At 41.4% G+C, this 15,384-nt stretch overlaps 1 protein-coding gene and 1 long non-coding RNA gene across 2 annotated transcripts in view; both read right to left on the bottom strand.

The window, feature by feature from the left end:
* Positions 1-5,909: 5,909 nt before the first annotated feature.
* The window catches only part of LOC146979258 (uncharacterized), a 484,408-nt gene continuing 474,933 nt past the window's right edge, over positions 5,910-15,384 (bottom strand). The window contains exon 2 of the long non-coding RNA XR_015036858.1: positions 5,910-6,730. This is a non-coding gene — a long non-coding RNA (uncharacterized LOC146979258). The remainder of the gene's footprint in view (positions 6,731-15,384) is intronic.
* On the bottom strand, positions 9,423-15,243 carry LOC146979262 (transmembrane emp24 domain-containing protein 9-like). The gene is made up of 5 exons (XM_085788982.1): positions 15,077-15,243; positions 13,966-14,066; positions 11,712-11,837; positions 10,519-10,665; positions 9,423-9,633 (listed from the first exon to the last, which is right to left on the bottom strand). Exons 1-5 carry the CDS (start codon positions 15,225-15,227, stop codon positions 9,484-9,486), a joined length of 675 nt encoding a protein of 224 aa, XP_085645108.1. The 5' UTR covers positions 15,228-15,243; the 3' UTR covers positions 9,423-9,483.

The raw sequence follows: 15,384 nt of genomic DNA, 5'->3' as shown, positions 1-15,384 counted from the left end.
GCTAGGTCTGTGCAGAGCAGACAGGCCACACTACACTAGCATTTCAATGCTAACACACTTAGCATCCTACATTGGCTTTTTCTCTTTTCCTTGTTGCTATGCAGTGATGTAACAACATAACTGAAGTATGGACATTGTAAATTACAGTTATGAAAATACATATTTAACAAAATGATTTGCTTTTTCTTTTAGCCACAGAATTCAGAAAATAAAGAACAGAAATGTAGATTTTTTTTCCTCCCAAAGCTAGCTTAGCTGTGCTGCTCCTGTTAGCTGGCAGGTTTATGCAAGTTTATGATATTAGACTGCTCTTTATACAATTATCTTGATTATGTTTTGCACTGCTGTGTGTATTAACAATTATTTTATAATAACACATACTTTAAATTATCCAGCCTGGCCCTATGCCCCACTCCCAGACTGAACTTAGTTTTTATCTGCTTACTTTAGCCTTGTAGCCTTTTCCTTTTCTTAATTGTTGCTGTGCAGCGGCGCAACAATAATAATGAATTCTGTAAATTACAATTATGAAGATATATAGGCTATTTGACCAAATCATTTTCCTTTTCTTTCAGCTACAGAAATCAAAAATACGCGATAGCCTATAGATTTATTGGCTTTTGATTGATTGATTAAAAAACTTTATTTATCCCTGTAGGGAGAAGATGTCCGAACCAGCAGGCAGAAGACAATTAAAAGAAAGATAATTGGTTAAAGAAAGGCAATTAGCTAATAAGGTTAATAAATGAATAACATAAATGAAAGGTTATAGCCTAATATTACACAGCTCTTTAAATACTGTTTGTTTCATTAATTCGCACTGCTCTACACATTAATTTATCAGCCAGAGGAACTTAGCTTTTTAATGCTAACACACACTGACATTAGTAGGCTAGGCTAGCTTTTTCCTTTCTTAATCGCTATGCAGCCAACAACCACAAAACTGATTTAATAACTAAATGAAACAACACTTTGACATGTAGTTTGCCTTTTTTCAGCCACAAAAATCTAAAATAGTGATGTAGCCTATTGTTTGCTGCTTAGCTGTGCTCCTATGAATATAGTTTTATGCCTGATTAGGAAGCATTTTACACACTTCATTTATTTATTTATTTATTTTAAACACCGGGGACAGCTCTCCATTCCGACACCCCTCCACTTCGACACCCCGCTGTTCCGAAATACCCCCACCTCGAAACACCGCTACTCCGACACCCCCTCCTCCCCCCCGCAGCTGTCCAAGGTGCTGAACCGCGTGACGTTGTTTACATTCTGCTTTGTGGCTTGTCTGTGAAACGTGCGCTGCTCAGGGACTGGGCAGATCTGTCCCACTTGCTTTCTCCCCGACTCCGTTGTTGGAGATCTCCACACAGTAATAGAAATACACTTTTTTTCTTTTTCTCCCCCCCTGCTCCGCTCGAGCGCGGCTGAACCCGGCTTGAGCTCACAGGGGCGCGAGGCTGCTGCAGCCACCGCTCGTGCTGACAGCTGACTGAGGGAGATGCTTTGGTTGGGTTTAGGCAATGAAGAAAGGAGTTGGTTAAGTTTAGTAAAAAGACCAGGTAGAGGCTAGACAGGCTAGAAGCATAATGAACATTATAAGTCATTAATACAGTATGAAGTATTTGCTTGTTTTGCAGTTAATTATGCACATGATCCGTTTGACCCCAAAAAGGAAAAAAGGATCACTGCGCACTGCGCACTGCACAGCCTCTGGTTCCTCTCTGATTAGGTCCGTCTGTCCGTTCGGAGTGGGGGGGTTTCCCCCACTGGCCTTTTCGGAGTAGCGGGGTCTTTAGAAAAAATAGAAAACCCCGCTATTACGATGAATGGAAGTCTATTGTCGGAAAGGCGGGGCTTCGGAAAGGCGGGGTGTAACCTTAAACACCAGCTGGGTGTTAAAAATGTTGGAGCAGCAGATTATTTGAATAATTTAACCACGGGGCGGGGGAGGAGACCGGCCCCCGTCATGACAGGATGTGGAGCTGAAGCCCAAACAGCAGCAAATAGTCTGTCATTTGTTTGTCTACAGAGCTTCAACTTGAGTGTTTTTCTTCACTTATTGATTTGTCTTCTGAAAATATTACTGATTAGGCCTAATCAATAAACTGCTTTTGGAAAACAGGAAGTGTAGGTTGTTTCCTAAAAGCTTTTAAAGCCACATTGAAATTTCCTCCCATCATGTAAAAACCAAAGGAATTGTGGGAGATGTTTTTTTTTTTTTTTAAATCAATATAACAGAATAATCAAAGCTCAAAGGTCCATTTATGAGCTTTCGACTGCGTCTCATGGTCTTCATTTAGTGAATGGAGCCAGCTCAGGTTGTGATCGTGGTGGTCACATGACGGTCGCCACGACGACACAGCTGAGCCCAGTCGATTACCTCAATGAAGACCATGAAATGTGGTTGAAAGCCGAGGACACAACAACAACAATGACTTGTGATATTCAGTGGCTATAGAGCAAGGCATTTAAAGGTTGAAGGGTTAAATTCCCCATTAGCAAGGCACTAACTAACACACTGGTAGGGTTGAGGGTTTGATTATACTGGTGACTCAGCAGTTTGACATCATCATTATGACTCAGCAGGTAGAGAGAAAGGCAGAGTTGCTGGTTCGATTCGTCCCTTACTGACCATGAGCAAGGCATCAAGAGGCTAAAAGGTTAAATTCCCAATGCACTGCAATGTGTAGAGTGGATTTCTGTAAATGTAGGTCAACGGGGCGGAGCAAGGCACTAACTCTCCTCTAAGGTTGGGGGTTCGATTCCCGCTAAGTGTCTAGATCTAGATTTTTCTTTTCAACCCACTAGGTAAATCAAGGCAGGGTTATCGCAAGTTTCCCTCTTTGTAAGTCAATGAGAGAAGCAATTAAGGGTTCAATTCACTGTTTAATTTAAAGGGATAGTTCAACATTTTGGCCAATTGGCCCATTGCCATAATCCCCATAGTCATAGCAGTAGGTTCGTTACCTTTAATTGTCGGTGTAAGATGTTTTTAGAACGGCGGAGTAGAGCCGTGAGCTGCTCAGAGCTACACTACGGAGGCTCATTATGGGATTTCTTGGTTTCCCTCATCAAACTCATCAAATACACAATCCAACAACTCCACAACGCTCTGGTGGACAAGTTGTGACCTGCACATTCACCACGCTATGAGATAATAACACAACGTTACCAGACAGAGTTGTTTTAGAGGGAAATTCATGCGAAACCGCTGATGCGTGTTGCCTTCAGGGGCAGTTTTTCATCAAGCAGTCTCTGTATTTCCCTCTAAAACAACTCTGTGTGGTAACGTTGTGTTATTATCTCATAGCGTGGTGAATGTGCAGGTCACAACTTGTCCACCAGAGCGTTGTGGTTGTGTTGTATTTGATGAGTTTGATGATGGAAACCAAGAAATCCCATAATGAGCCTCCGTAGCGTAGCTCTGAGCAGCTCGCAGCTCTGCTCCGCCGTTCTAAAAATAGCTTGCACCGACAATTAAAGGTAACAAACCTACTGCTATGACTATAGGGATTATGGCAATGGGCCAGTTTGCCAAAATGCTGAACTATCCCTTTAATGAATATGACTGAAGCGAGGCACTAACTAAAACCATCTCTCTGCAGGTGCGGGGGTTTGATGTTCGTCCTTGGAGGTTAAAGGGTGGAGCCACTCAACACCAACTGGATGGTGCATTCACTTCCCTCCTAATAAAGCAATAAGGCGCTATTACAGCTACTACCACTGCCACGGGGGAGGGGGGGTCTGCAGGGTTCACCCCACCCCACCCCACCATGTCCTCTCTATCTTTGCAATGGGGCGTTCAAGGTAAAATTCTGCAGGACATCACAGATGTGAGGGTGGGTCGGACTCAGGTTTTTTTTGGTTTTCAGGATAAAACCGATTATAGCCTAGTCTATATTTAAAAATAAAAATATATTTCCGCTTCCACATCAGCTCAACCCTGCAGATGAGGCGTTCACTGTCCGTTTAAAAGCTTCAATTCAATTCAGACACGATAAGAGACTAGAATAAACCTGACACACAACAACAAAGAGCTTCAAGAAAACCCTGCAACCGACAGAAAAACGCTGCTCAGGTGTGAATTTATTCTGTTTTTTGTTTTTTCTCCCCTTCATTTCTTCTCCGGTCGGCTAAATAGCCTAAATGTCGGGAGCAGCCGGAGGTTTAGGTTTAGGGAGGTTTAGGGAGGGGTCCGTCCGTCCGCCGCTTTCATTAGCCTACATGTCTGTCTACAATAAATAACCTCCAGGAGGAGAAGAGAAGAGAAGAGAAGAGAAGAGAAGAGAAGAGAAGAGAAGAGAAGCCGGCCGGCGAATCAGCGCCGTGCAAAATGTCCCGTCTGCACCGACGAGGGAAAAAAAACCCGTGAACGCACCATCTTCTCTCCGGTTTAAATGTTTATTATTATTATTTTCTTTTATCTACATGCAGAATAAACGGGATTAAACTGAAACACCGGATGTTGGTGGGGTTTTACCTCTGTTTCCATGTGTCTGTCCTCCTCTCCTCCCTCCATCTGCGCCGGTGAGGATGATGATGATGAGCAGGGAAGCATCTTCTTCACCCTCTTCTTTCCTCCTCTTTTTTCCTCTTCTTTTTACAGATGCAAAAACTGTGATTTAGAAAGAAAACAAAGCGACACTTCTTCTTTCAGCAGCACATGTTTGGACCCGAGCCCACCACCACCATCACCATCATCATCATCATCAAACACATGGGATGGAGAGCGGCTCGGTGCTGCTGCTGCTGCCGGCGGACAGGACCCTCCTCTTCCTCCTCCTCTTCCTCCTCCTCCTCCTCTCTGTCAGCATCATCTGGACCCCTCCTCCTCTCCCTTCCTCCTTCCTCCTCTCCCTTCCTCCTTCCTCCTCTTCCTCCCTTCCCGCAGCTGCAGGCAGATTTGGCCCTGAAGGCGTCATCATCATCATCATCATCATCATCATCATCATCAGCTACAGTCAAAAGATCCTTTTAGAAACAATCAAGGTGCGTTCAAGTGATGATGGGAGAGTCAAGGATTGCACTTAACATAGGAAATATAAACTATACAGACAGAAAATACAAAACACAAACAGCAAATGTTAAATATTTTTACCTTTCTTAGTTATTTTGTTACTAATTTTGCATTTCCCCTTTAATTTCCACTAGTTTTTCTCTACAATTCAGATGAATATTATTTGATTAAGCAAAGGTACAATATTTACTAATTTTGCATTTCCCACTAGTTTTTCTCGAGTAGGCTAAAACATGTTTTTTTAAATTCAGATGAATATTATTTGATTAATAAAAGGTACAGCATTTACTAATTTTGCATTTCCCACTCAATTTCCACTAGTTTTTCTCGAGTAAAACACGTTTCTTCAATTCAGATGAATATTATTTGATTAATTAAAGGTACAATACTTACAAAATCTAAAGCAACTGGCCGTAAAATCATCTTAATATGCCACAGAGACTCAGGAATAATGTTCATATAACATACTGAACTCACCAACAACAATAGTACAGCCAGAATATTCATTCATATTTTTTTTTTTTATTAAGGAGTTCATTAACAGTTAAAAATTCTAATTATTGTTCTTTTTACATTTATTACAACTGATATTATTATTATTATTATTACAGTAGTATCAATAGTTTTAAATTACACCGCCATTAATTGGCTTATAATTTAATAATCAGTCTGATTTGCATATCTGACATCATCAGTTTTTTTGTTTTCTCCACTGAACTCAGACCAGCAAAGGTCAGAGTTTGACACTGAGCTCTGCAGACACGTTTCTACAGTCTGTGTGAATATCTGCCCTACAGCGCCACCATGAGGCCTCAACATGACACTACAGGACAGGATGAAGCAGTTTCAACATCAACTTCTCATGTTACAAGAAAAGAAACAGCATCGATTAAACCAAATGTGACAAAACTTTATTTCGAGTGCAATTATAGACAGATTTCACATGGATAGAATCTCTCTAAAAATAAAATAATTCAAGCCCCTCTCCAGCCTAAAACCTGTTTTTTTTGTTTTGTTTTGTTTTATGGCAACGATTCAAAATCTAACCCCCGGAAAAAAAATAAAAAAATTGACATCTGACTCGTACAGCGACACAAACTGTTTCACACAAACCACCAGAAAATAAAAATTAAAAAAGGAAACAAAGGAAAAAATTAAATCTAAGATGGAGGAAACCGGCGTCCGAAAAGCGACGTTTTTCAGTGTTTTTCCTCCTCAGACGACCGACCAATCAGACGAGCCGACGACGGCGACGAAATCTGAAAATCAGACGTCAAACGATCGTTGGGACTTTTCCTCCAAAACAAAACAAAACAAAACAAAGCCAGAGTCAGAGAGTCGACATAAAACACATTCAGTGTGAGCGCAGTAAAAACCCAGCTTCACTCGAACGCAACAAACACAAAAAAAAAAAAAGCGACAAAAACCACGCAACCACGCCGTCTCGTTTGGTCGGTTTTTTTAGAAAAACGAAACCAGGAAAACCGACAAAGAGCCGAGAAGCTGCAGATCAGATTCACCGCGACGTCTTCAGCTCCGTTTTATTCTCTCAATGACATTATTATATTTTTATAATAAAAAAACGATTTTTAACGCAGGTCTCCTCGGACAGATTCTTTTAGTCGAGTCTGAACCGGTTCCAGAAAGATCAAGCGAAGCCTCAAATTATAAAAGGGATAGTTCACCCAAAATTCAAATTTCACTCATTATCTACTCACCCTCATGTCTAAGACTAAGAGCTGGGAGAAGTTTCAGAGTGCAGCAGTATTTGTCCATATAATGGTTGTGAATGGATACCAACTTTCTTCGTCCAAAAAGACACACCAAAAAACATCCAAATACCTCCATGCTCGTCTGTAATGTCCCTCTTGTATTGAAGTCCCGACATGAGAAATTGTTCAGAAAAAAATTAAATAAGTCTATATTTTAAGCTTGTTTGTAGCGGAAGCTCCCAGTGTCTCGGTTCACTGCTCTTCCTGTGTCAGTGCACTGACAGGTGGAATAATTTCTCATGTCGGGGCTTCGATACAAGACGGACATTACATACGAGCAGCATGGAGGTATTTGGATGTTTTTTGGTGTGTCTTTTTGGACGAAGAAAAGTAGTATCCATTGACAACCATTATATGGACAAATACTGCTGCGCGGACCCCCCCCCCCCGTAACTCAGAGAAGGAACGGAGGACTCTGAAACTTCTCACAGCTCTTAGTCTTAGACACGAGGGTGAGTAGATAATGAGTGAAATTTGAATTTTGGGTGAACTATCCCTTTAAACCCGACGATTCAGGAGCTGAAGGGATGAAACGAGTTCGACCTCCGATACTTGACGAGCGCCGTGGCGACAGAACGACAACGGAGGGAAGTTAAGTTGGCGACAGAAACGATTGAAGAGGTCGTCGCCACATCGCTGCAGCATCTCTCCGACTGATCGATCGATTGATTATCGGTCGTGGCTGTTTGAGGAAAAAGAAAGCGACGAGCACGTGATTGAAATGTGAAAAGGAGATTTTCTTTTTTAACAAGATTTTAAAGGGATAGTAGCATTTTTTTTAAAGTGGGGTTGTATGATCTACAAATAGCCCCTAAGTACTTTAATTGCAGTAGAAGACTCTCTGCACTCCTCCTGTTAGCAACGCCAGCCCATAATAGCCCTGCCCAGAGATTTACAACATACAGTGTTGTGAATGGACCCAAAGAAACGGCCTATTTTCACGGCCTAAAAGAGGTTTTACCTGAAAAAAAAATACACAGTTCCATTGTTCACTATAATATAATTCTTTCCAGCCCTTCAAAGTGTAGGAAAAACTGTGTTTTAAAAAAAATGCTACTATCCCTTTAACGATTTTAACGAGTTCAGTTGTGTTTTGCTGCTGGAGGAAGAAGAAGAGGAAGAAGAAGAGGAGGAGGAGGAGGAGGGAAATACGTCACAGATGAATCGGTAACTCATCGTCTCCGTCTCCGTCGAGGCTTCGAGGTCGAGGAGCAAAAACAGACAAACAGCTTCAAACCGACAGTTTGTGAAAACCCGACTTTTATTTCCTCATGTTCGACAACAACAACAACAACAACAACAACATCTCTAGTGGCCAGTAACAGGTCAGGGGTTCACCACAGCCAGTAACAAAAAGAAAAAGAAGAGAAAAGAAAAGAAAAGAAAAGAAAAGAAAAGAAAAGGGGCAAATCAGTAAAAATGAACATGAACGCGTCACGTCGACGACAACGAGACCGAAAAGACGTCCAGGTCAAAAAACGATTTAGTAATAAATAGATTCACGTTTTCCCCTGATGGTTTACTGCAAAGGTGAGGGAGGGAGGGAGGGTGGGCAAAGATGACTTTAAAGGACAATTCCGGGCAAATTCAAAAAACTCGGGGCTGTATTTTCCAAATATTTTAGGTCTAAAAAGAAGGAATCTGGAGATTTTCAGTTTAATCGCTCCTGTTTTGCGGTAGTTGTGTCTGTCTTCAAGCAAGCCGAGACCCAAGTTGACGCTCGGTGTGTTCACGTGCAGTAGGAAGCTCCCGTTTGTGTCATAAACACTGCAAAAACTCAAAATCTTACCAAGAATATTTGTCCTATTTCTAGTCAAAATGTCTTATTTCTAGTCAAAACAAATCTCTTTCTACTTAAAATAAGACTCATCACATAAAAAGTAGCTTATTTTTTAGATAATTTTTCCTTCTTTCAAGCAGATTTTCACTTGAAATAATCTGATAGTGGAGCAAGTTTTTCTTTCTTATTACAAACACAAAAAACCTGCTTTCACTGGCAGATTTTTCTACTTATTTTAAGTAAAAACTAGTTTAAAACAAGTGAAAATGATCTAAAAACCAGTTAATTTTTAGGTGATGAGTCTTATTTTAATTGGAAAGAGATTAGTTTTGACTAGAAATGAGACATTTTGACTAGAAATAAGACAAATATTCTTGGAAAGATTTTGAGTTTTTGCAGTGAACGCATCAACTCTTGACTTGCCTGAAGTAAATAAACTTCTGGGTGCATGTTTGAGTCGCCATCTGACGCTGTCTGTGGCTTTGAGGGATGGAAACGGCCTAAGCAGCAGAACTTACATCCGCTCCCATTCATTGCTGCCGTGGCGATGCGGGGACAGACACAACTACCGCAAAACAGGAGACATTAAACTGAAAATCTTCAGATTCCTTCTTTTAGAAACTAAAATGTTAGGAAAATACAGCCCCGAGTTGAATTTGCCCCGGAATCGTCCTTTAATAAAGAAGGAAAAAGAAGAAGAAGGATGAGGATGTTGTTTTCAGGCCGAACCGTGCAGCTGGATTTCTCTGCCTCTCGTCTCCGCGGCGACAGCGACGACCGCCGCCGCCGCCGCTCAGTACTGCATCAATCAGTAGAGACCACACACACGCATACACACACACACACACACTCTCTCTCACACACACACACACACACACACACACACACTCGTCCAGGTGGAAGGATGGAGGTTACACCAGCTTCTTGGCCTCGAAGAAGCTCTTGAGGTGTCTCATCTGCCAGATGCCGATGGCGACCAGGATGAGCGTCTGGACGATGGACCACCACAGGACGCGCTGGTTGGTGCTTTCACTGGTCTGACGGAAACGCTCCTCACGGTACTGCACACACACACACACACACAGATACACACACACACACACACACACACACACACACACACACACACACACAGATACACACACACACACAGAGAGTTACAACACTGACAAACACTGGAGGACGTGTTATTATTCTAAGGATGTCACCATTACTGATTCTCTTGGTATGAGAACGAATCACGGTTTCACAGTTATCACCATTATTATGTATTAATTAATTAATTAATGAATTTCACAACATTATAAATGTGTAAATCAAATATAGTCAAAATATTTATAATATTTATAAAGTCTTTTTTCTTTTGCATAATTTATCCTGGTATATTTTCACCTTGTTCAGGTCATATAAGCTCTACACGTCACCCACTGTGCAATATCTCCAACTGAACACATGTATATATATTATATTTTTCTCTATTTAAATAATATTTTGTACGTTAACAGTACATATTTTTGTTTTATATATATTTTTATTCCTTACGTGTCCTGTTGCAAGTGAATTTCCCACACGTGGGATCAATAAAAAGTCTCACAAAATATTTTAAGTATCTATTCATATAGACTAATTATTAATCCTACAGGGGAAATGTTAAAGTCCTTAACTGTCGTCTAAACCAAATGTTTAACTTTATTTTAATTACAAATGATGCAAATATTTAAATTCCTGCCAATTCAGTGTAAATTGACAAACAAATGAACAAACACACAGTAGTTGTGTAACTTTGTTTTCGTTCTGTGCGAGTTGTTGCTTAAATAGTTGTGACATTATCTCTTTTTTTTTTTTTTGGCGAGTGAATCTGTACGGTTGGTGAATTGTGAAAGCAGTCGTGGCGACATCCCAACAAACAAACAAACAGGCAGGCAGCAGCTGCCATGGCGACCGACCCTCTGGTAGTTCTGCTCCTTCTGGATCTGGTCCACCTGCTCCACCAGCTGCCGGACCCTCAGCTGCAGCTCCGTCAGCTTGTCTTTGGCCGCGATCTCGGCGTAGTTGTTGGCGTGTTCGCCCACCTGGATGTCCAGGTGAACCCTCTGCAACGCAACACAACACAGTCGTCATGACAACGCACCATCACAACACATCCACATGATTCAAACTGAAGACAAACAGGAGCTGAAGTTGAAGATTTAAAGGGATAACAATAATGATAATGATGAGTCGATCACCAAATGCATCAGTGTTCCTCTCTGTCTAAAGGGATAGTTCAACATTTTAGCAAATTGGCCCATTGCCATAATCCCTATAGTCATAGCAGTAGGTTTGTTACCTTTAATTGTCGGTGCAAGCTATTTTTAGAACGGCGGGGCAGAGCCGTGAGCTGCTCAGAGCTACGCTACGGAGGCTCATTATGGGATTTCTTTGTTGGTTTCCCCTCATCAAACTCATCAAATACACAATCCAACAACTCCACAACGCTCTGGTGGACAAGTTGTGAGCTGCACATTCACCACGCTATGAGATAATAACACAACGTTACCACACAGAGTTGTTTTAGAGGGAAATTCATGCAAAACCACTGATGCGTGTTGCCTTCAGGGACAGTTTTTCATCAACAGTCTCTGTATTTCCCTCTAAAACAACTCTGTGTGGTAACGTTGTGTTATTATCTCATAGCGTGGTGAATGTGCAGGTCACAACTTGTCCACCAGAGCGTTGTGGAGTTGTTGGATTGTGTATTTGATGAGTTTGATGAGGAGGGAAACCAAGAAATCCCATAATGAGCCTCCGTAGCGTAGCTCTGAGCAGCTCACGGCTCTGCTCCGCCGTTCTAAAAACAGCTTGCACCGACAATTAAAGGTAACAAACCTACTGCTATGACTATAGGGATTATGGCAATGGGCCAATTTGACTAAATGTTGAACTATCCCTTTAAATTGCAGACAAACGGAGCTGCAGTTGAAGATTTAAAGGGATATTCCTGCATAAATAACAATAATGATAACGACAAGTCGATCACTGAATGCATCAGTGTTCCTCTCTGTTTAAAGTGTGAATCAAAGCTGAACTCCAGTGTTGTTGTGTGTTGTTGTTGTTGTGTGTGTTGTGTGTTGTTGTGTGTTGTTGTGCGTCTCCTCACCAACATGCCTCCAGCGAACAGGGAGAACTTGGAGGAGTTGGAGTGCAGGCAGATCTGATGTTCTCCAGGTGTGTGCGACGTGAAGGTGAATCTTCCCTCCGAGCCGTACTGACGAGACAGGATGACCTGCAGGACACACACACACACACACACACACACACAGACACACACACACACACACACACAGACACACACACAGACCATGGTGAGACTCCGATTATTTACATTATCAATTACTCTGTCGATTATTCAAACGATTAATCGATTAGTTGTTTGGTCAATAAAATGTTTTTAAAAATGTATAAAAACATCAACCAGTGTTTCTCAAACCACCAGTCGACGTCCTCAAATGTCTTGTTTTGTCCTCAAACCAAAGAGAGACTCAGTTTATTGTCATAAAGGAACAAAGAAACCAGAAATATTCACATTTAAGAAGCTGGAATCAGAGAATCTGGACTTTGGAGCTCAGTCCCTCCAGAAAAACACGATTATGCGATCACATAATTCAACGCATAAAATGCACAACATACGCGAGGCTTGTATGATTACATAATCCCCGTATTTTAGTTGCAAAAAAGTCACATATATCTTTGCATTAAAGCAGATAACAGCGGCACGACCATTTCGGCTAATGCTGTGTTCAAGGCAGGCTTTTGAAACCGTAAGTTACAGCTTCAAGTCACAACTACGACTTGGTAGCGTTCCAGGTAACCCGTAGCTCGTGTTTTTACCGTCCTGTTGTCTGTGAAAGTTCCCTATAACGGCCACTCGTAACTTCCGACCCGTGAACTCGTACCAGATCGAACTGGTATGACTTCACAGGAAGGAAAAACACAAAGTACGAGTTTCCTTGAACGCACCATGAGTTAGCAGCCCCCGCCCTTGTCAGGCATCAATTGGTCCTCGTGCTACGTCACCACATTCACGCGCATCCCTTGGCTGCACACACAGCCCTTCATGCCGTTCTCTCCCCTCATTGGATAACACTTGTATCCCACAAGGAAAATTTTCTCCTCGGGTTACAGCAGAGCAGAGTGACGGAGAGACTCGTGTTTAGGCTGAAATACTTCATGTAAGTGATTGCTGACGGAAAATAGGACTATTTAGGACTTATATTAACAAAAACATTCCACTGATATCTGCTTTAAGTTGCGTTTACTTCACACAAGAGCAGACATTTTCCTCCCGTTGCCTTGGGGACGTTATGAAGTCTCTTTCTTTCTCTTGTCTTCTTGGATATGTTGGTCTTTGTTACTGTTATAGTGTGTGTACTGTGTGTATTGCATGGACAAGGCAGCTGTTACGACGCCACCTGCCCAAGACAAATTTCCCCTTGCGGGACAAATAAAGTTCATTTGAGAAGAAGTGACGTCATCGGAAAAGTCATTACAGTTGGAAGATTGAACTTTTTTGTTACCAGTTGGTTAAATCATAATAGTTTAAGCCTTAAAAAGCTAAATAGTAAAAGCCTCACAGTTGTACTAAGTCTAGTGGTATGTAAATACAGTAAGAGATTCCACTTTGTGCATTGGAGGAAGATGTCTGTTGTATAGCTGGTAGCTACCTGTGTAAAACAGGAAGCACACATTTGCTGCTAACACCCTATGGAGGTTACTGTCTATCATTTTAAATGTCTGAGTGTAATTTTATTTGTTTGTGTACCATGGGACCACGGATGGAAATTATCTTTCTAGCTAAATCCGACATATTTACAGCAAATAATTGGTTTTTTGGTATGTTCATATGTGGAGTCCCATCCCAAATAAACCAATAAATGAAAAATGAAAATGAAATTTCATTTTATTGCTTAATTTAATCATTTTTTACAGAAGTTGTAGCGGATTCTTTTTGTAAAGCTACGGACCTTGTTTTGATTCATCATCATTTTGTAAGTTTGAGGCATGTGTTTATTAAGGTCTGAAACAAAACAAGATGAGAACTTAATTATTCCCAGCACTTTGTGTGATGTAGTTTGCTGCTTATCATAGTTAGTCATTAGAAATGACTCTTTACATTAAGGTTGTAGCCTGGTGACAACAGAGTGTTCATCAAACCGCAGTTTTTGCAAGTTCCTGCAATTTCATCACATAAAATTACATAAAAATCCTGCATATTCCATCGCATTTTTAAAGAAAACGTGCCCAATAATCAAGGATTTTTGGCCGCAACAATCACAAAAAAACTTCTCAAACAGTTCATTCGATTACTCTTCCTCCTCCTCCTCCTCCTCCTCCAGTCGTGCAGCTCAGCTCACCTTGTCATCAGGATCTTTGACTTCCACGAACATGCCGAGGCCCTGCGTGGCCGGCAGATACTCCTCCCTCTGCTTGTCGTACAGCTGAGTGCGGTAGTTACCTGCAGAGACACGGTCACACCTGTTCACATCCCATCATAACCATATTCTGCTGAGCAATGACAAGAGAAACAACGGCTCTGGAAAAACAAAACAGCTGTTACTGTAGAAGCATGAGAAGTGACACGGCCGCCACTTCCTGTCTGCGCTGAGGGAGAGCCGGTTTCCTCTGACTCACACAGGTCTCAGGTCAGTGTTTGCACAAACAGGTGAGCTGATACAATGGGGACAGTCAGGTGTGTTACTATTAACACTTTAACACCCGTGAAGAGGAAGAAACAGCTGCTTTTAAACTACTGTTGTCTGTGTTTATGAGTTAAAGTCTCTGATGAGTTGATTAAGTTGTAGGTTTTATATGTGATACACTTTATTATAACTCATCTGGACCAGCAGAGTCAAAGTAATTGACTTAAATAAATAGATTGCAGTACAAAATGATTCATACTTGCATCTGAATTAAACTGTAACATAATTAGGTTGATTTTTTTTTTCTGATTAATGATCCCAAAAGCCAAAACATACAATTTATAATTAACATCTGCACTGGAAAAGCGGGATTAAAACTGCCACTTAATCTATTTAACCATCAAATTAATCGATTAGCCGGAGTAGTCAAAGTAAGAGCAAACACTCAAGTAGAGTACATGTTGATACTGTAATAAAATAAGTACCTGTAGAAATGTAAACTGTCATTTTAGATAGATTTACGTGACTTACGTCAAGAGGAGAATTTAGAGAGTGAATAAATCGTGTTATAATAAAAAACTACATGAACGAGACTGCTGCTGCTGCATTAATTAACACATTAAACACCAATAAAACGTGTTAAAACAGTTTGCCGTCGCCGACTGTGTGTGTTTATTGAGCTGTTAAGTTAAATAGAAAACAGGAAATGTCACTTTCTGAGGACACAAACTGACTTTAGCTCAGTTAGCCGATTAGCTCAAGTTGGAGAGCTAACGGCTAACGTTAGCCTGAGTCCTCCTTTTTCTTCTTATTCTTCTACACTCACCGATAATCATCGTCTCGTCCGGGATCTCCTCTATGAAACATTTCTTCTCCGTCTCTCCGATGTGGAAGTACAGAGAGGAGACGACGCTGCAGTAAACGTGGAGAAGTAAAACCGACAACACACACGGCTGCTTCATCCTGACAGTCACCATCTTCACGCACCGGGAGGAAACCCGACTGCGCATGCGCACACACAGCAATGCCACGTAAACCATGGCGAGAGGGCGACCAATCAGCGCGCTGCACGGGCAGGGAGCATGCTGGGAATTGTAGTTGTAGCGCCGCAACTACGAATAATGGTGCGTTCGG

This window comes from Trachurus japonicus, chromosome 10 (genome assembly GCF_045865225.1).
Source record: "Trachurus japonicus isolate A0001 chromosome 10, Traja_1.0".
NCBI classification, from domain to species: Eukaryota; Metazoa; Chordata; class Actinopteri; order Carangiformes; family Carangidae; genus Trachurus; species Trachurus japonicus.
The sequence above is the reverse complement of the archived record's forward strand: the minus strand, read 5'-3'. Positions and strand labels throughout refer to the sequence as shown.

What these genes read in the sequence shown, in the direction of transcription:
- LOC146979262 (XM_085788982.1), bottom strand. Translation starts at nt 15,227, where the DNA reads ATGGTGACTGTCAGGATGAAGCAGCCGTGTGTGTTGTCGGTTTTACTT. An exon ending in GGACGAGACGATGATTATCG is followed by an intron (nt 14,067 to 15,076) that starts GTGAGTGTAGAA and finishes GTGTCTCTGCAG; the next exon opens with GTAACTACCGCACTCAGCTG. An exon ending in TCAAAGATCCTGATGACAAG is followed by an intron (nt 11,838 to 13,965) that starts GTGAGCTGAGCT and finishes TGTGTCCTGCAG; the next exon opens with GTCATCCTGTCTCGTCAGTA.